The sequence below is a fragment of the Gigantopelta aegis genome, chromosome 5 (assembly GCF_016097555.1).
Source record: "Gigantopelta aegis isolate Gae_Host chromosome 5, Gae_host_genome, whole genome shotgun sequence".
Lineage (NCBI taxonomy): Eukaryota > Metazoa > Mollusca > Gastropoda > Neomphalida > Peltospiridae > Gigantopelta > Gigantopelta aegis.
This window is the reverse complement of record NC_054703.1, coordinates 18,181,394-18,201,874: the sequence shown is the minus strand read 5'-3', so window position 1 is coordinate 18,201,874 and position 20,481 is coordinate 18,181,394. Positions and strand designations below refer to the sequence as shown.

Genomic DNA, 20,481 nt, shown 5'->3' with positions numbered 1-20,481 from the left:
GGTCCCAAAGCAGGTTTAAGAATGATAGGTGAGATATGGTGATAAAACGGTATTAAGAATGGTAGGTGAAACGTGGTGATAAAGTAACAGGTTTAAGAATGGTAGGTGAGACATGGTGATAAAGCAGGTTTAAGAATGGTAGGTGGGACATGGTGATAAAGCAGGTTTAAGAATGGTAGGTGGGGACATGGTGATAAAGCAGGTTTAAGAATGGTAGGTGGGACATGGTGATAAAGCAGGTGGGACATGGTGATAAAGCAGGTTTAAGAATGGTAGGTGAGACATGGTGATAAAGCAGGTTTAAGAATGGTAGGTGGGACATGGTGATAAAGCAGGTTTAAGAATGGTAGGTGGGACATGGTGATAAAGCAGGTTTAAGAATGGTAGGTGAGACATGGTGATAAAGCAGGTTTAAGAATGGTAGGTGGGACATGGTGATAAAGCAGGTTTAAGAATGGTAGGTGGGACATGGTGATAAAGCAGGTTTAAGAATGGTAGGTGGGACATGGTGATAAAGCATTAAGAATGGTAGGTGGGAGGTGATAAAGCAGGTTTAAGAATGGTAGGTGGGACATGGTGATAAAGCAGGTTTAAGAATGGTAGGTGGGACATGGTGATAAAGCAGGTTTAAGAATGGTAGGTGGGACATGGTGATAAAGCAGGTTTAAGAATGGTAGGTGAGACATGGTAGATAAAGCAGGTTTAAGAATGGGAGGTGGGACACGGTGATAAAGCAGGTTTAAGAATGGTAGGTTTGGAATTGACAATGTGCCACAGCAGACATGCTCGAACCGTTAGTGGATGTCAGCACGTGTGAAAATGTTGGAAATGAAAACATACATATGTCCTGTACTTCACTGTCAGTAAATATAGTTATATAATTAATCAAGGCGCAAACATATTGCCTATACTTCACTGTCAGAAAATATAGTTATGTCAGTAATCAAGGCGCATACGCATGGCCTGTACTTCCCTGTCATTAAATATAGTTATATCAGTAATCAAGGTGCATACATATGGCCTGTAGTTCACTGTCAGTAAATGTAGTTAAATCAGTAAACAATGCGTATACATATGGCACGTACTTCACTGTCATTAAATATAGTTACATCAGTAATCAAGGTGCATACATATATCCTGTAGTTCACTGTCAGTAAATATAGTTATATCAGTAATCATGGCGCATACATATGACCTGTACCTCACTGTCAGTAAATATAGTTATATCAGTAATCAAGCTGCATATGGCCTGTACTTCACTGTCAGTAACTATAGTTATACCAGTAATCAAGGCGTATACGCATGGCCTGTACTTCACTGTCAGTAAATATAGTTATACCGATAATCAAGGCGTATACACATGGCCTGTACTTCACTGTCAGTAAATATCGTTATATCAGTAATCAAGGTTCATACACATGGCATGTAGTTCACTGTCAGTAAATATAGTTATATCAGTAATGAAGGTGCATACATATGGCCTACACTTCAATGTCAGTAAATATAGTTATATCAGTAATGAAGGTGCATACATATGACCTGTACTCCACTGTCAGTAAATATAGCTATATCAGTAATCAAGGTGCATACATATTGACTGTAATTCACTCTCAGTAAATATAGTTATGTCAGTAATCAAGGTGCATACATATCGCCTGTACTTCACTGTCAGTAAATATCGTTATGTCAGTAACCAAGGTGCATAGATATGGCCTGTAGTTCACTGTCTGTAAATATAGTTATATCAGTAATCAAGGTGCATACATATGTTCTGTACTTCACTGTCAGTAAATATAGTTATATCAGTAATCAAGGTCCATACATATGGCATGTAGTTCACTGTCAGTAAATATAGTTATATCAGTAATCAAGGTGCATATGGCCTGTACTTCACTGTCAGTAACTATAGTTATACCGATAATCAAGGCGTATACACATGGCCTGTACTTCACTGTCAGTAAATATAGTTATATCAGTAATCAAGTTTCATACATATGGCATGTACTTCACTGTCAGTAAATATAGTTATATCAGTAATCAAGGTGCATGCATATCTTCTGTACTTCACTGTCAGTATATATAGTTATATCAGTAATCAAGGTGCATACATATGGGCTGTAGTTCACTGTCAGTAAATATACTTATATCAGTAATCAAGGTGCATATGGCCTGTACTTCACTGTCAGTAACTATAGTTATACCAGTAATCAAGGCGTATACACATGGCCTGTACTTCACTGTCAGTAAATATAGTTATACCGATAATCAAGGCGTATACACATGGACTGTACTTCACTGTCAGTAAATATAGTTATATCAGTAATCAAGGTTCATACATATGGCATGTATTTCAATTTCAGTAAATATAGTTATATCAGTCATCAAGGTGCATACATATGACCTGTACTTCAGTGTCAGTAAATATAGTTATATCAGTAATCAAGGTGCATACATATGACCTGTACTTCACTGTCAGTAAATATAGCTATATCAGTAATCAAGGTGTATACATATGGACTGTAGTTCACTCTCAGTAAATATAGTTATGTCAGTAATAATGGCGCATACATATGACCTGTACTTCACTGTAAGTAAATATAGTTATATCAGTAATCAAGGTGCATGCAGATGGCCTGTAATTCACTGTTAGCAACTATGGTTATACCAGTAATCAAGGCGTATACACATGGCCTGTACTTCACTGTCAGTAAATATAGTTATACCGATAATCAAGGCGAATACATATGGCATGTACTTCACTGTCAGTAAATATAGTTATATCAGTAATCAAGGCCCATACATATGGCATGTAGTTCACTGTCAGTAAATATAGTTATATCAGTAATCAAGGTGCATACATATGGCCTGTACTTCACTGTCAGTAACTATAGTTATACCAGTAATCAAGGTGCATACATCTGGCCTGTACTTCACTGTTAGTAAATATCGTTATATCAGTATTCAAGGTGCATACATATGGCCTGTACTTCACTGTCAGTAAATATCGTTATGTCAGTAATCAAGGTGCATACATATGGCCTGTACTTCACTGTCAGTAAATATCGTTATGTCAGTAATCAAGGTGCAGACATATGGCCTGTAGTTCACTGTCAGTAAATATAGTTATATCAGTAATCAAGGTGCATACATATGGCCTGTAGTTCACTGTCAGTAAATATAGTTATATCAGTAATCAATGTGCATATGGCCTGTACTTCACTGTCAGTAACTATAGTTATACCAGTAGTCAAGGCATATACACATGGCCTGTACTTCACTGTCAGTAAATATAGTTATACCGATAATCAAGGCGTATACACATGGCCTGTACTTCACTGTCAGTAAATATAGTTATATCAGTAATCAATGTTCATACATATAGCATGTAGTTCACTGTCAGTAAACATAGTTATATCAGTAATCAAGGTGCATACATATGTCCTGTACTTCACTGTCAGTAAATATCGTTATATCAGTAATCAAGGTGCATACATATGACCTGTACTTCACTGTCAGTAAATATAGCTATATCAGTAATCAAGGTGCATATATATGGACTGTAGTTCACTCTCAGTAAATATAGTTATGTCAGTAATAATGGCGCATACATATGACCTGTACTTCACTGTCAGTAAATATATTTGTATCAGTAATCAAGGTGCATACATATGTCCTGTACTTCACTGTTAGTAATATAGCTATATCAGTAATCAAGGTGCATACATATGGCCTGTAGTTCACTGTCAGTAAATATAGTTATATTAGTAATCAAGGTGCATACATATGGCCTGTACTTCACTGTTAGCAACTATGGTTATACCAGTAATCAAGGCGTATACACATGGCCTGTACTTCACTGTCAGTAAATATAGTTATACCGATAATCAAGGCGTATACACATGGCCTGTACTTCACTGTCAGTAAATATAGTTATATCAGTAATCAAGGCCCATACATGTGGCCTGTAGTTCACTGTTAGTAAATATCGTTATATCAGTAATCAAGGTGCATACATCTGGCCTGTACTTCACTGTCAGTAAATATCGTTATGTCAGTAATCAAGGTGCAGACATATGGCCTGTAGTTCACTGTCTGTAAATATAGTTATATCAGTAATCAAGGTGCATACATATGGCCGGTACTTCACTGTCAGTAAATATAGTTATATCAGTAATCAAGGTGCATACATATGGCCTGTAGTTCACTGTCAGTAAATATAGTTATATCAGTAATCAAGGTGCATATGGCCTGTACTTCACTGTCAGTAACTATAGTTATACCAGTAATCAAGGCGTATACACATGGCCTGTACTTCACTGTCAGTAAATATAGTTATACCGATAATCAAGGCGTATACACATGGCATGTACTTCACTGTCAGTAAATATAGTTATATCAGTAATCAAGGTGCATGCATATCTTCTGTACTTCACTGTCAGTAAATATACTTATATCAGTAATCAAGGTGCATATGGCCTGTACTTCACTGTCAGTAACTGTAGTTATACCAGTAATCAAGGCGTATACACATGGGCTGTACTTCACTGTCAGTAAATATAGTTATACCGATAATCAAGGCGTATACACATGGACTGTACTTCACTGTCAGTAAATATAGTTATATCAGTAATCAAGGTTCATACATATGGCATGTATTTCAATTTCAGTAAATATAGTTATATCAGTCATCAAGGTGCATACATATGTCCTGTACTTCAGTGTCAGTAAATATAGTTATATCAGTAACCAAGGTGCATACATATGACCTGTACTTCACTGTTAGTAATATAGCTATATCAGTAATCAAGGTGCATACATATGGCCTGTAGTTCACTCTCAGTAAATATAGTTATGTCAGTAATAATGGCGCATACATATGACCTGTACTTCACTGTCAGTAAATATATTTATATCAGTAAACAAGGTGCATACATATGTCCTGTACTTCACTGTTAGTAATATAGCTATATCAGTAATCAAGGTGCATACATATGGCCTGTAGTTCACTGTCAGTAAATATAGTTATATTAGTAATCAAGGTGCATACATATGGCCTGTACTTCACTGTTAGCAACTATGGTTATACCAGTAATCAAGGCGTATACACATGGCCTGTACTTCACTGTCAGTAAATATAGTTATACCGATAATCAAGGCGTATACATATGGCATGTACTTCACTGTCAGTAAATATAGTTATATCAGTAATCAAGGCCCATACATATGGCCTGTAGTTCACTGTCAGTAAATATAGTTATATCAGTAATCAAGGTGCATACATATGGCCTGTAGTTCACTGTCAGTAAATATCCTTATATCAGTAATCAAGGTACATACATATGGCCTGTACTTCACTGTCAGTAAATATCGTTATGTCAGTAATCAAGGTGCAGACATATGGCCTGTAGTTCACTGTTTGTAAATATAGTTATATCAGTAATCAAGGTGCAGACATATGGCCTGTAGTTCACTGTCAGTAAATATAGTTATATCAGTAATCAAGGTGCATACATATGGCCGGTACTTCACTGTTAGTAAATATAGTTATATCAGTAATCAAGGTGCATACATATGGCCTGTAGTTCACTGTCAGTAAATATAGTTATATCAGTAATCATGGCTCATACATATGTCCTGTAGTTCACTGTTATTAAATATAGTTATATCAGTAATCATGCGTGATGTGTATATATGCCATGGGCCACATGGGGTCCTCGTGCACCCCAACACAACTCTACTACATTATGGTTTAGAAGCCCTAATATGTACTGAACACGAAACTAACTGGTAACAGCGAAAACATTGGGATCCGTTACTCATTTATCATCAGTGTTTGAGGATACCCTAAAAAAAATCAACTTTTTGTTTGACGTTAGGCCATAATCGGTACCCTCTACTCTTTGTGCACCAAAATGCTCACACATGCGTCAGTGGCATGTAGTATATATCAAATCAAAGCAGGACCACATGGCGTGCTGTAATAGCGGATATCTACTAACAGTGCATGACTTTGTCATCATTAAGTGACCATACCCAAATTACACATTGGCCTCCCACAAAATGTGTCAATGTTTACATTTTCTTTTTCACAATAACACATCGAATATCTGTCACCTGGTTGCAAGATTGTCATATTCGACACTATCGTAGCATTCATTTGATACCATAATCTGCATCATTAAACTCGGGGTGATGTAGTCTACACTCATAATCCAACATATGGCTTTCAGATTTGGAACCTTTTGGGAAGAAATTAGTGTTCACTTTATGTTTGAAGTTGATTCTAAATGAACGTTTTCAAGGGAGTCCGATGGTGCCAATCAGTTTTGTATCCACGGCCTACCCAGTCTGTGTATCAATAGTCGTGGTATGGTGACACACTATCATTAGTTTTGTATCCACTGCCGCCTCAGTCTGTGTAACAATAGTCGTGGTATGGTGACACACTATCATTAGTTTTGTATCCACTGCCGCCTCAGTCTGTGTATCAATAGTCGTGGTATGGTGACACACTATCATTAGTTTTGTATCCACTGCCGCCTCAGTCTGTGTAACAATAGTCGTGGTATGGTGACACACTATCATGAGTTTTGTATCCACGGCCGCCTCAGTCTGTGTATCAATAGTCGTGGTATGGTGACACAGTATCATGAGTTTTGTATCCACGGCCGCCTCAGTCTGTGTATCAATAGTCGTGGTATGGTGACACACTATCATGAGTTTTGTACCTATGTCCGACTCAGTCTGTGTATCAATAGTCGTGGTATGGTGATACAGTATCATTAGTTTTGTATCCATGGCCGCCTCAGTCTGTGTATCAATAGTCGTGGTATGGTGACACACTATCATTAGTTTGGTATCCACTGCCGCCTCAGTCAGTGTATCAATAGTCGTGGTATGGTGACACACTATCATTAGTTTGGTATCCACTGCCGCCTCAGTCAGTGTATCAATAGTCGTGGTATGGTGACACACTATCATGAGTTTTGTACCTATGTCCGACTCAGTCTGTGTAACAATAGTCGTGGTATGGTGACACACTATCATTAGTTTTGTACCTATGTCCGACTCAGTCTGTGTATCAATAGTCGTGGTATGGTGACACACTATCATTAATTTGGTATCCACTGCCGCCTCAGTCAGTGTATCAATAGTCGTGGTATGGTGACACGCTATGATGAGTTTGGTACCTATGTCCGACTGAGTCTGTGTAACAATAGTCGTGGTATGGTGACACACTATCATTAGTTTTGTATCCACGGCCGCCTCAGTCTGTGTATGAATAGTCATGATATGCTGTAACGTGTGTTTCTCCCCAGGGACGGCGACAAGGGCGATATCCTCGACAACCTGCTGTCTCGAATGGAGCAGTACGCCAACAACCTGGAGGCGCTAGTGGAGGAGAGGACGTCCGACTATCTCGAACAGAAGAAGAGAGCCGAGGAACTCTTATACATGATGCTGCCCAAGTAAGACAAGCATAGTGCAGATAGATAGATAGATAGATAGATAGATAGATAGATAGATAGATAGATAGATAAAAAGATAGACAGATAGACAGACAGACAGATAGATAAATACATACATATATAGATAGATACTAGATAGATAGATAGATAGATAGATAGATAGATAGGTAAAGAGACATACAGACAGCCAGATAGACAGACAGACAGACAGACAGATAGACAGACAGACAGATAGATAAATACATACATATATAGATAGATACTAGATAGATAGATAGATAGGTAAAGAGACAGACAGCCAGATAGACCGACAGACAGACAGACAGATAGACAGACAGACAGATAGATACATACATATATAGATAGATACTAGATAGATAGATGGATAGATAGATAGATAGATAGATAGATAGGTAAAGAGACAGACAGATAGATAGATAGACAGACAGGATTGTATGTTTCAATAACCCATCCATACGCTAATCAAGGCAGGGTGGTCAGACGCTGTGCATGTGTGTATGTATGTCAGGTATGTAGCCTTGTCTCTTGTTATTAAAGGTGTATGTCTTGTTGTTAGGTCTGTGGCGCTGTTTGGTTATTAAAGGTGTATGTCTTGTTGTTAGGTCTGTAGCGCTGTCTGGTTAGTAAAGGTGTATGTGTTGTTGTCAGGTATGTGGCCCTGTCTCTGGTTATTAAATGTGTATATGTTGTTGTTGTCAGGTCTGTAGCTCTGTCTCTGGTTATTAAAGGTGTATGTGTTGTTGTCAGGTCTGTAGCTCTGTCTCTGGTTATTAAAGGTGTATGTGTTGTTGTCAGGTAAGTAGCCCTGTCTCTGGTTATTAATGGTGTATGTGTTTCTGTCTGGTCTGTATCTCTGTCTCTGGTTATAAAGGCGTATGTGTTGTCAGGTCTGTTGCGCTGTCTGGTTATTAAATGTGTATGTGTTATTGTGAGGTCTGTGGCGCTGTCTGGTTAGTAAAGGTGTATGTCTTGTTGTCAGGTCTGTGGCGCTGTCTGGTTATTTAAGATGTATGTCTTGTTGTTAGGTCTGTGGCGCTGTCTGGTTATTAAAGGTGTGTGTCTTGTTGTGAGGTCTGTGGCGCTGTGTCTGGTTATTAAATGTGCATGTTTTGTTTTTGTCAGGTCTGTAGCTCTCTCTCGTGTTATTAAATGTGTATGTGTATGTGTTGTTGTCGGGTCTGTAGCCCTGTCTCTGGTTATTAAATGTGTATGTGTTGTTGTCAGGTCTGTAGCCCTGTCTCTGGTTATTAAATGTGTATGTGTATGTGTTGTTGTTGTCAGGTCTGTAGCTCTGTCTCTGGTTATTAAATGTGTATGTGTATGTGTTGTTGTCAGGTCTGTAGCCCTGTCTCTGGTTATTAAATGTGTATGTGTTGTTGTCAGGTCTGTAGCCCTGTCTCTGGTTATTAAATGTGTATGTGTTGTTGTCAGGTCTGTAGCCCTGTCTCTGGTTATTAAATGTGTATGTGTATGTGTTGTTGTTGTCAGGTCTGTAGCTCTGTCTCTGGTTATTAAATGTGTATGTGTATGTGTTGTTGTCAGGTCTGTAGCCCTGTCTCTGGTTATTAAATGTGTATGTGTTGTTGTCAGGTCTGTAGCCCTGTCTCTGGTTATTAAATGTGTATGTGTTGTTGTTGTCAGGTCTGTAGCTCTGTCTCTGGTTATTAAAGGTGCATGTGTTCTTGTGAGGTCTGTAGCCCCGTCTCTGGTTGTTAAATGTGTATGTGTTCTTATCAGGTCTGTACCTCTGTCTCTGGTTATTAAAGGTGTATGTCTTGTTATTAAAGGTGTATGTCTTGTTGTCAGGTTTGTATCTCTGTCTCTTGTTATTAAAAATGTATGTGTTGTTGTCAGGTCTGTATCTCTGTCTCTTGTTATTAAAAATGTATGTGTTGTTGTCAGGTATGTATCTCTGTCTCTGGTTATTAAATGCGTATGTGTTGTTGTTGTCAGGTCTGTGGCGCTGTCTCTGGTGAAGGGTGAGACAGTGAAGGCCGAATCGTTCGAGCAGGTGACGATCTACTTCAGCGACATCGTGGGCTTCACGTCGATGTCGGCGGAGAGCACGCCGATGCAGGTGATCACGCTGCTGAACGACCTCTACACGACGTTCGACTCCATCATCGAGCACTTCGACGTCTACAAGGTGAGCCCGCCTGTCCGCTGGAAGGGGGTGGGTGGGTGGAGCGTGTGTGTGTGTTTTGTTTGTATGTTTAGGGTGGGTTTTTTTTTTTTTTTTTGTTTTTTTTTTTGTTACTTTGTTTTTGTTTTGTTAGATTTCTTTTTCCTGTTTTCTAATTTTTTGTCTTTGTTTTTGATTTGTGTTTTGAGGGGGTGATTATTGTTTTTTTGTCGTTTGGGGATCTCTATGTGGTTATTTTTTCCTTATTTTTTCTTTTCGTTTTTGAGTTTTTTTGTGTGTATGTATTTTTGTGTGTTTTTGGAGGGGTATGAGTCGTGGTTGTGTTTGTTTTCTATGGGTAGAGTAGTGTGTGTGTGTGTGTGTGTGTGTGTGTGTGTGTTTGTATGTCTTTTTGTGTGCGTGTGTTTCTGTGTGTGTGTCTTTTTGTGTGCGTGTGTATCTCTGTGTGTGTGTGTGTGTGTGTGTGTGTGTGTGCAAACAAAAAACGTTGAGTAACTGCTATTAAAACATGCCAGTTTTGTGTCAACAAAGTCGGAAAGCGAGATATGGATATTACTTTTTTTGACAACGGTGACTGTTTCATGTTAAGACTGTGTCATGTTGAGACTCTGTCATGTTGAGTATGTTGAGAATGTGTTATGTTGAGAATGTGTCATGATGAGACTGTGTCATGTTGAGTATGTTGAGAATGTGTCATGTTGAGACTGTGTCATGATGAGACTGTGTCATGTTGAGACTGTGTCATGTTGAGTATGTTGAGAATGTGGCATGTTGAGACTGTGTCATGTTGAGTATGTTGCGAATGTTTCATGTTGAGACTGTGTCATGATGAAACTGTGTCATGTTGAGTACATTGAGAATGTGTCATGTTGAGACTGTGCCATGCTGAGACTGTGTCATGTTGAGACTGTGCCATATTGAGAATGTGTCATGTTGAGACTGTGCCATGTTGAGACTGTGTCATGTTGAGTATGTTGAAACTGTGTCATGTTGAGTATGTTGAGAAGGTGTCATTTTGAGACGGTGTCATGTTGAGACTGTGTCATGTTGAGTATGTTGAAACTGTGTCATGTTGAGTATGTTGAGAAGGTGTCATTTTGAGACGGTGTCGTGTTGAAAATGTGTCCTTTTGAGTTTAGCTCAACGTTACCTTATCACACCTAGTGTCGCTCCTCGTCACCTGTAAGTCCCAGATTGAGTTTGCAGTCACAGCTGCGTCTGTGGAAATTCCAATGAATGCATGGTAAGTCTGATACAGGTGTTATTGTGCACCAACCTTTCTGTTTAGTTTACCGTTAAGATTTTTAATTGATCTCCGTTACAGACACAGTAAATCCTAGATCGTTAAAATATGGGCAATCGGTGCACCTGGGAAACAGGCGTTAATCTCAATGTAGGTTAACATGAATGAATGAATGTTTAACGACACCCCAGCACGAAAAATACATCGGCTATTGGGTGTCAAACTATGGTAATGCAAATAAATAAAGTGATGATCGACATCAATATAAAAAGTCAAGACTTAAACAAAAACAGTGTAAAGAACTGTGCAAAAACACAAATATCACAGAATTTTACGGATACTGAATTTTACTCAAAACTTCAATTTTGTGCTGAAAGAGAATGTTACACCTCTGCACCACGGTGAGGTTACAGCACACGCAGGGGTGTAGGTTAACAATAAAAATAGTTTGTCTTTCAATATTATAACTAGAATAATGATGAATTTTACATCACGAAATGAATACTGATAATGTTTGCTTGTTTTTATTGTTTTGCTTGTCTGTTTGTTTTTATTTTTATATTAATATTTTGTTTTTGTTTGGGGGGGTTTCGGGGGGAGGTGGGGACAGGTCGTTTTTGGGGTTTTTTTTGTTTTGTTATATTGCTTTTTATGATTTTTTAAATTTTATTATTATTTTTATTATTATTTAACTTTTTTCTCATATCCTACACTTTCTAGAAAGGGCATTAAGTGTTTCTTCAATTTGTCGATTAAACGCTCTGTTTAATATCTTGCAGGTGGAAACTATAGGAGACGCTTATATGTGTGTGTCCGGACTTCCGGTGCCAAATGGTAACCTTAATGCGCGTGAAATAGCTCGCATGTCATTGGCTATTTTGGACGCTGTCCTCGTGTTCAAGATCCGCCACATGCCAGAGAGACAGCTCAAGCTAAGAATAGGAATACACACAGGTGAGTGGGTGCGGGTGGGGCTGGGGTGGTGGCGGTGATTGCATAAGTGTACCTCTGTTAGCGTGGGGCATGCAGAGGGGACGGATGGGTGTAGATAAGGGGAGAGAATCGGGATGGGCCCGTGCCCGAGTACTTGAGTAGTTGTAGAGACCCTAATTGTCAATTTCATCATCTAAACCGGACCGTCAATTACAGTTAACATTTTGTGGGACATTTGCATATGGCGTTGTTCTATAATCACTTATTACATCACCGTTTGGTAAACCGCAGCTGATCAGTGTTCGATTATAATCAATCGCTGGAACAACGCCGCCATATATTCCATGTGCGTGGATCGCTCGATACACAAACGTGAACGATAAACGTAATTAAAACATTTGAAGTTGAACTAGGCTATTAAAATGTTTTGTACCATGCTTTGGTGTCGGTCCCTTTGATTTTACCCGTGGTGTATCCCATAGTTAGACCACGGGCGTGTCTGACCTAAATTTTTGCGATTGCTGAATGGCTGAAGAAAGTTAGCCTACAGGTTAATTATAGTTCAGCAGGAAGTAAATTAGAACATTGTTTTAAAACGTAACACTTTCACTAACATTAGTAATAAAATAACAATATAAATTACAATATAAATATGTAAATATAAAATCATTATTTAAAAAAAAACAAAAAAACAAAACAAAACAAAAATTTAATATTAAATAGTTTCGGTTCATTTTCCATTCCATTACTTTATCAGTTACAAAATTTAAAAAGGACACCTGCTGTATTAAAGGACGCCTATAGCAAGAGGTCATGGCATACCACCCACTTTTCCATGTTACGCTATCCAGATGGCTTTAAATGTAGTCTGTTATAATTATATACATGACTCAAAGACAGTGTGGGTGCCGTCCCAACGTTTATAAAATCATGGCGAATCTCGTGCCAAAATTCACCAGCATATATATTATTTACATGGTATTAATATCTACAAGCTGAGCAAGATATTACGTTCTCCATTAAAAAAAAAAAAAAAAAAAAAAAAAAAAAAAAACATTGTTTATATATATATATATATATATATATATATATATATATATATATATATATATATATATATATATATATATTGTATTCAACTGCTAAACATTTCATTTTTTTCCGGGGCACTTCAAATTTCGAGGAGGGGTTACGCACCCCTCTCTCCTTGTAGGCCTATCCGCGCCTGTAATGTCAGATGAATTAGTATTCCCGACATGTTTCCCCGTATAGCCTAATCAAAGCAAGTAGTCCAAGGCGGACCCAATACATTGCAAAAACCCACACATTTGCTACGTCTGATTCGGACTACGAAGCACGGTGAAATGTACCCGCTAAAATTAAATGGTAAAACTTCTTTGCGACCATGGTGACGTCATGAAGGCGTGTAATGGGGGCGTGGTACAAGCTAGTTACCTCAGCCATCACTCGAGATTCGTCTAGTTAGACCACGGTTAATGCGGCCGTTGAGTGACGGGTGTAATAGATCTCGGGCTACGCCCTCGATCATTATACCCGTCACTCAACAGCCGCAAAAACCGTGGTCTAACTAGACGAATCTCTCAGAAAAGGGTGCTTTAACTATAACATAATACGATTAAAGCTAGCAAAATGTTGTTGGACCTAACTGTTTGTGTGACGTTGTTGCATAGGGTCGTGTCTCGCTGGAGTGGTTCGACCTAACTGTTTGTGTGACGTTGTTGCATAGGGTCGTGTCTCGCTGGAGTGGTTCGACCTAACTGTTTGTGTGACGTTGTTGCATAGGGTCGCGTCTCGCTGGAGTGGTTCGACCTAACTGTTTGTGTGACGTTGTTGCATAGGGTCGTGTCTCGCTGGAGTGGTTCGACCTAACTGTTTGTGTGACGTTGTTGCATAGGGTCGTGTCTCGCTGGAGTGGTTCGACCTAACTGTTTGTGTGACGTTGTTCCATAGGGTCGTGTCTCGCTGGAGTGGTTCGACCTAACTGTTTGTGTGACGTTGTTGCATAGGGTCGTGTCTCGCTGGAGTGGTTCGGCCTAACTGTTTGTGTGACGTTGTTGCATAGGGTCGTGTCTCGCTGGAGTGGTTCGACCTAACTGTTTGTGTGACGTTGTTGCATAGGGTCGTGTCTCGCTGGAGTGGTTCGACCTAACTGTTTGTGTGACGTTGTTGCATAGGGTCGTGTCTCGCTGGAGTGGTTCGACCTAACTGTTTGTGTGACGTTGTTGCATAGGGTCGTGTCTCGCTGGAGTGGTTCGGCCTAACTGTTTGTGTGACGTTGTTGCATAGGGTCGTGTCTCGCTGGAGTGGTTCGACCTAACTGTTTGTGTGACGTTGTTGCATAGGGTCGTGTCTCGCTGGAGTGGTTCGACCTAACTGTTTGTGTGACGTTGTTGCATAGGGTCGTGTCTCGCTGGAGTGGTTCGGCCTAACTGTTTGTGTGACGTTGTTGCATAGGGTCGTGTCTCGCTGGAGTGGTTCGACCTAACTGTTTGTGTGACGTTGTTGCATAGGGTCGTGTCTCGCTGGAGTGGTTCGACCTAACTGTTTGTGTGACATTGTTGCATAGGGTCGTGTCTCGCTGGAGTGGTTCGACCTAACTGTTTGTGTGACGTTGTTGCATAGGGTCGTGTCTCGCTGGAGTGGTTCGACCTAACTGTTTGTGTGACGTTGTTGCATAGGGTCGTGTCTCGCTGGAGTGGTTCGACCTAACTGTTTGTGTGACGTTGTTGCATAGGGTCGTGTCTCGCTGGAGTGGTTCGACCTAACTGTTTGTGTGACGTTGTTGCATAGGGTCGTGTCTCGCTGGAGTGGTTCGGCCTAACTGTTTGTGTGACGTTGTTGCATAGGGTCGTGTCTCGCTGGAGTGGTTGGACCTAACTGTTTTGTGTGGTTTTTTACAGTGTCGTGTTGCGCTGGAGTGGTTCGACCTAACTGTGTGTGCGATGTTGTTCTACAGGGTCGTGTCTCGTTGGGAGTGGTTCGACCTAACTGTTTGTGTGATGTTGTTCTACGGGTTCCTGTCTCGCTGGAGTGGTTCGACCTAACTGTTTCTTTGTGTTTTTTTTTCACAGGGTCGTGTTGCGCTGGAGTGGTTGGGCTCAAGATGCCTCGCTACTGTTTGTTTGGAGATACCGTGAACACAGCGTCCAGGATGGAGTCAAATGGGCTTCGTAAGTGTAGAAAGAGATTCAGTGGAATCAGTTGATTATAGCGTTAGTATGTATGTATGTATGTCCACAAAAGACTGCCAGGTCAGATTGTGGAAATTAACGTTCTTTTATCCAATAATGTCCAAACGTTTCACAGAGTTATGGCCGTTATACTTAGGAGATATGAAAATCTGTTTTCCGGACTTATTTTCTGGAATGTCTAAAGGTATTGAACAAAAACCTGATGTATAGCTTTATCACGTATCGTTACAGATGTAATTTGACCTTTATGAACTTAGGTTTTGGTACAGCAGCACTCTCGGAGCATGGGTTTTACTCTGGGGGTTTATAATATGATCACAGCGACTTTCCTTCCGTGTCACGCGGCGTGGTGGCGTTGTCTTTCTTTCTCTCTCTTTTTTTTTTTTTTTTTTTGTTGGTCTGGTTATTTTTTTCATAATGCATATCTTAATTAGTGTAGCCAGCCATTGCACCTGGTAACAGGAAAGGATATCGAGACCGTTGCTGTTAAACGAAATTGGAAATAACTCTTCTTGATATAACTGAATAACTATAATGAAATGTTGGTTTTTATAGTGGTGTAATCTTGGAACAAGACAACGGAACAAACCCAGGAGAATTGCAAGACGGTTTATCAAATTATAGCGAATACGTCCATGGTTTACTAATTTTAATAGAAAAAAGAGACTCTTACTGATGTAAGGCACCTTGTGCCCTGACGAGCCCGATGAGCGCGGATCGTGCGCGCGTGATTCCCCAGTGGTGTAAGCCCCGCCCAGTGATTAGATTAGCCGTGTTCTCTGTAACCCGGTCTGGCGCAACTCGCGTTTTTTAAACAATTACTGTTCATTTCCATTTATCTCGTTCAACAGGCTGTTCGTGATAGTTTACCCAATTGTTGTTATGACTGTTTTCAGCGTTGAAGATCCACGTGAGCCCGAACACTGTGGAGGCGTTGAAGACCTTCAAGACGTTCATCCTCGAACTCCGTGGGCCGGTCGAGATGAAGGTCCGTATCACTCCGCCAAACCAAATCTCGCGTAGATGTTTGGCAGAAATTAGTTTGCCACTGTTTCGTATCTATCATTACCTAATACTGGGTAACTCTGTTCCATATAAATTTAGTCATAGAATAGTATTATTTTTTCTCCCAATAATGTTTGACGTACATTGTGATGTCGCTGTTTCGTAAATAGAGCGACAGCGAGGCTAATACATGAATCCTGACACGAGTGTCATAATTTCTTTATTATCCATAGTATTATTGTTTTTGGGTTTTTTAAGCATAGTCTCAAAATGTTATGTTTTTTTTAAGCATAGTCTCAAAATGTTTCAACCACTAGAAAGAGACGACGAAATGACGTCATATTTTACACGTACAGTCTGAACTAGGCCTGGGGAAGCATCATCGTCTTCTAACGTCACTTCCCAAAATTACACTTGTTATTAGACATGTGCTTAGTATGATTTCTATTAACTCGGGTTATGTTGATCCATGTGGATAATAACGAATATTATATAATAATGGGAGAAGCTATTTCATTGAAATTTAGGCATAAAATGTTATTGTCTGTCTAATCCAGTGATGCACAACTGGTGTATCAAAGTCCATGGTGTGAGCTGTTATGTTTGTGAAACTCTCATTGGGATGAGATCTAACGTTGCTCTGTGGGTGGTTTATTAAATGATGTGGTATGTGCTGTACTGTCTGTAGGAAAGTTCGTATGAAAGACACTTTTCGTCTAATGAAAAAATACAAAATTTTCTCTGAAAAATGTGTCAGCATTATCAAATGTTTGACATCTGATAGCTGATGATTAATTAATAGATGTGCTCTAGTGGTGTCGATAAACAAAACAAACAGTAACCCACGTGTTTTCTTCGTCTAATTGTCGCTAACATAAGCCATTTTCAAATATTATAAACAGATAGTATCGACCAAAATGAACGAATGAAGTCAAGATAAGATAAATCAACTAACAAGAATTCAGCAGAACATATCTGAATTGTGCATTCTCTTATATAACATATTTATGATATCAGTCCTACGGGAGGCATATCAAAGACCATGGTATGTGCTCTCCCGTCTGTGCGGAAGTGCATATAAAAGATTTCTTTCTGCTAATGTTTTGTAGCGGTTTTCTCTGACGTCTATGTGTCAGAATTGTCAAATATTTGTATATACAGTAGCCTAAGATTAGTTAATCAATGTACTCTAGTGGTGTTGTTGAACAAACCATATTTCAATACAACATATGTATGTTTGCAGGGCAAGGGTGAGGTGATCACTCATTGGCTGATGGGAGAGCGGAGCGAGTCTGAAGAGCGGTAACATTGTGTAATACGCCGGGAACACGCGCGGTCCCAGACGAGCCAACCAATGAACCCGTCACGTGGCTCTCGTTGGACCTGACAATGTATGACGTCATTCCAGTGGCTAAAAAGACAAACCTTTGTCGAGTCACGACTGGCCATCAACAATGTAAACTGTTTTTTCATTGGTTGAAGAACGATTCGTCTGCCCCCGAGTTGCACGTGAGCCGTTACAAATGTCAGACGTCATTCTGTTGGTTTCTGTGCCATCCAGCTGCACCAAATTTAAACCAGTGGTGGTCAACGATGTAAAACATGTTGTTGGTTTAAACCATAACTGCTGTTATGCAATCCATTTGCATCTAATTTATTTACCGTTATATGAGAGATAAACAGCTGAGTAAAACACTGTGTCCTATGGGAGACGATCAGCTATGTCAAACATGCTGTTGTTGGTAACGCAAACCATTTGCGGTGCCATTCATTTGTTTGTGATTTGTGTTGTCTCATATGATTGGTCACCAATGATGTAACGGGCCTTGTTATTTGTTCGTTATTTAACATATTGGATTGGCAATCTTTCTTTGGATATGTTGTTATATCAAATGTCGTTACCATAGCATGGAGTTGAGCAAATATTGATTGGGCTTAACTGCACAAATCTTTGATGTTAAGCAGATACTAACTGAGCTCAACTAAACCACTGATGAAGATCAAGATATATTTAGAGGGATGAACTACATGAGTGTTGTTAATAAACAGTTTCAAGTGAACTTAACTACACGATTATTCAAGATAAATAGTATCGAGTTGGCTTAACTACACGAGTGTTGAATTAAACAATTTCGAGTGGGTTTAACTACACGAGTGTTGTTAATAAACAGTTTCAAGTGGGCTTAACTACACGAGTGTTGACGATAAACAATATCGAGTTGGCTTAACTACACAAGTGTTGAATATAAACAGTTTCACGTGGGCTTAACTACACGAGTGTTGGAGATAAACAGCATCGAATGGGCTTAACTGCATGCGTGTTAGAGTTATGCCTATATTAACTGGTATTAACCAAACTAGTGAACACGTTGTTCAGCTGTTAACTGGCATAATTTTTAGTTCTGTGAGTTATGCCTATATTATTTGGGCCTAAACAACGTATAGAGAGTTATGCCTATATTAACTGTGCGTAACCTAAGTGTTGACAGTTATGCCTGTATTAGCTGGGCGTAACCTACGTTTTGAGAGTTATGCCTGTATTAACTGTGCGTAACCTACGTTTTGAGAGTTATGCCTGTATTAGCTGGGCGTGACCTACGTTTTTGTAATTAGGCCTGTATTAACTAGGCGTAGCCTAAGTTTTGAGAATTATGCCTATATTAGTGGGACTGAACCAAAGTTTTAGGAGTTATGCCTATATTAATTTGGCATAACCAGTTTTAAGAGGTATGCCTATATTAGCTGGGTGTAACCTACGTTTTGAGAGTTATGCCTATATTAACTTGGCATAACCAAACTTTTGGGAATTGTGCTTACATTAGCTGTGCATAACCTACGTTTTGGGAGTTAGGAATATATTAACTGATCTTAAGCTAAATGTAGGGAGTTAGATATTAATCCCAAGATTTTTATTAAACAAATCGATTGACACTGAAAACGACGTGTATTTATTATTATCGGCAATGGTGGACCCAGGAGGTAAGCTGTTATCTGAGTGGCGGTTCCATCGGAGGTTATTCATGAGATGAACTCTAAAATATCGCACCCACATTCCATTTTAACATATTTGCCTTTTTGAAGAGAGGAACTTTTTATGGCTTGATTTATGACCATTAATAAGAAGGATGTTTTATCGTTTGATTTATTCGTGTGTTACGATCAATGACAATTAAAGAGAAGGATGTTTTATCGTTTGATTTATTCGTGTGTTACGATCAATGACAATTGAAGTGAGGAATGCTTTATGGTTTGATGTATTCGTGTGTTATGATCAATTACAACTAATGTAACAATCAAAATTATACCCAACTGTACTTTGCTTTGTTATATATGATTCGTGAAAATCACTTAAATGAAAAGCTGAAAACTGTATAAGCTTGATCTTGACCTAAAACAACAAAAATGATAAATGTCAAAAAGTTGTCTTTTATCAAAGACATTTCGTCAGGTTTTGTCAATGTTTATAAATCAAACACTTTAAACACAGGTAGTTTGAAACAAAGTATATACAGCCTCCGCATAGGATATACAGCCTCCACATCGGATATACAGCCTCCACATCGGATATACAGCCTCCACATAGGGGTTGTCTCAAAACATAGTGTGTCCTCTACACTGCTGTTGTAAGATTCACTGTCCAAGTTCATTATACGCTGTCTCTTTCCCGGTACTGGGGCGAGACGCAGCCCAGTGGTAAAGCGTTCGCTTGAAGCGGGGTCGGTTTGGGATCGATCCCCGTCGGTGGGCCCATTGGGCTATTTCTCATTCCAGCCAATGCACCACGACTGGTATCAAAGGTCGTGGTGTGTACTACCCTGTCTGTGGGATGGCACATCTAAAAAAAAAAGCTTGCTGCTAATCGAAAAGAGTAGCCCATGAAGTGGCGACAGCGGATTTCCTTTCTCTATCTACGTGGTCCTTAACCATATGTCTGGCGCCATATAACTGTAAATAAAATGTGTTGAATGTATCGTTAAATAAAACATTTCTTTCTTTCTTTCTTTTCCGGTACTGATTCTCAATCTGTATCACGTGGTCTTCTGCTATCTGTCACACGTCGTTGGTGATCCTCCCAAACAAAGCATATACCGACAGCTTTACATAGGACAATTTAAACGCTGTGTTGTCATGACCATTCAATCCGTTGCATCTTGCCCAGATATGTTCAGGTGGATTAAGTTCACAGTGACGAACGGGAGTTCTCAGTACAATATGACCGTGTTCTGCAACCATTTGGTCCTCTCTGTAAATAGTTTTGTTGTTCGTTAATTTAATTTTATTAATTAGTTATACTTTGGTTTCCTGACCATTAAATGTATATCTTGTTGAGTAAGCCATGTCTGTAATTCGCTTTGTCTTCTGGACACCGTTGGGGCAATGGTCTCTGACGCATCACAATAACTAACAGTTGGTCCATCACAATAACTAACAGTTGCGCTGTCACGTTGTGGGAGA

The 20,481-nt window shown here is 39.4% G+C and overlaps 1 protein-coding gene and 1 long non-coding RNA gene across 3 annotated transcripts in view; both read left to right on the top strand.

The window, feature by feature from the left end:
- LOC121373382 (atrial natriuretic peptide receptor 1-like) overlaps positions 1-19,821 on the top strand; it is a 72,610-nt gene extending 52,789 nt beyond the window's left edge. Inside the window, exons 15-20 of the mRNA XM_041500011.1 lie at positions 7,320-7,469; positions 9,444-9,636; positions 11,656-11,830; positions 14,902-15,000; positions 15,918-16,009; positions 17,270-19,821. Of these exons, the coding sequence (XP_041355945.1) occupies positions 7,320-7,469; positions 9,444-9,636; positions 11,656-11,830; positions 14,902-15,000; positions 15,918-16,009; positions 17,270-17,332 (772 nt within the window). The 3' untranslated portion in view covers positions 17,333-19,821. The remainder of the gene's footprint in view (positions 1-7,319; positions 7,470-9,443; positions 9,637-11,655; positions 11,831-14,901; positions 15,001-15,917; positions 16,010-17,269) is intronic.
- Positions 96-676, top strand: LOC121373383. 2 transcript variants are annotated; one of them, XR_005958075.1, is made up of 3 exons: positions 96-142; positions 240-508; positions 540-676. It is a non-coding gene; the product is annotated as an uncharacterized LOC121373383 (long non-coding RNA). The 2 variants fall into 2 exon arrangements; XR_005958074.1 differs by having other exon boundaries at positions 96-179.
- Positions 19,822-20,481: the final 660 nt, after the last annotated feature.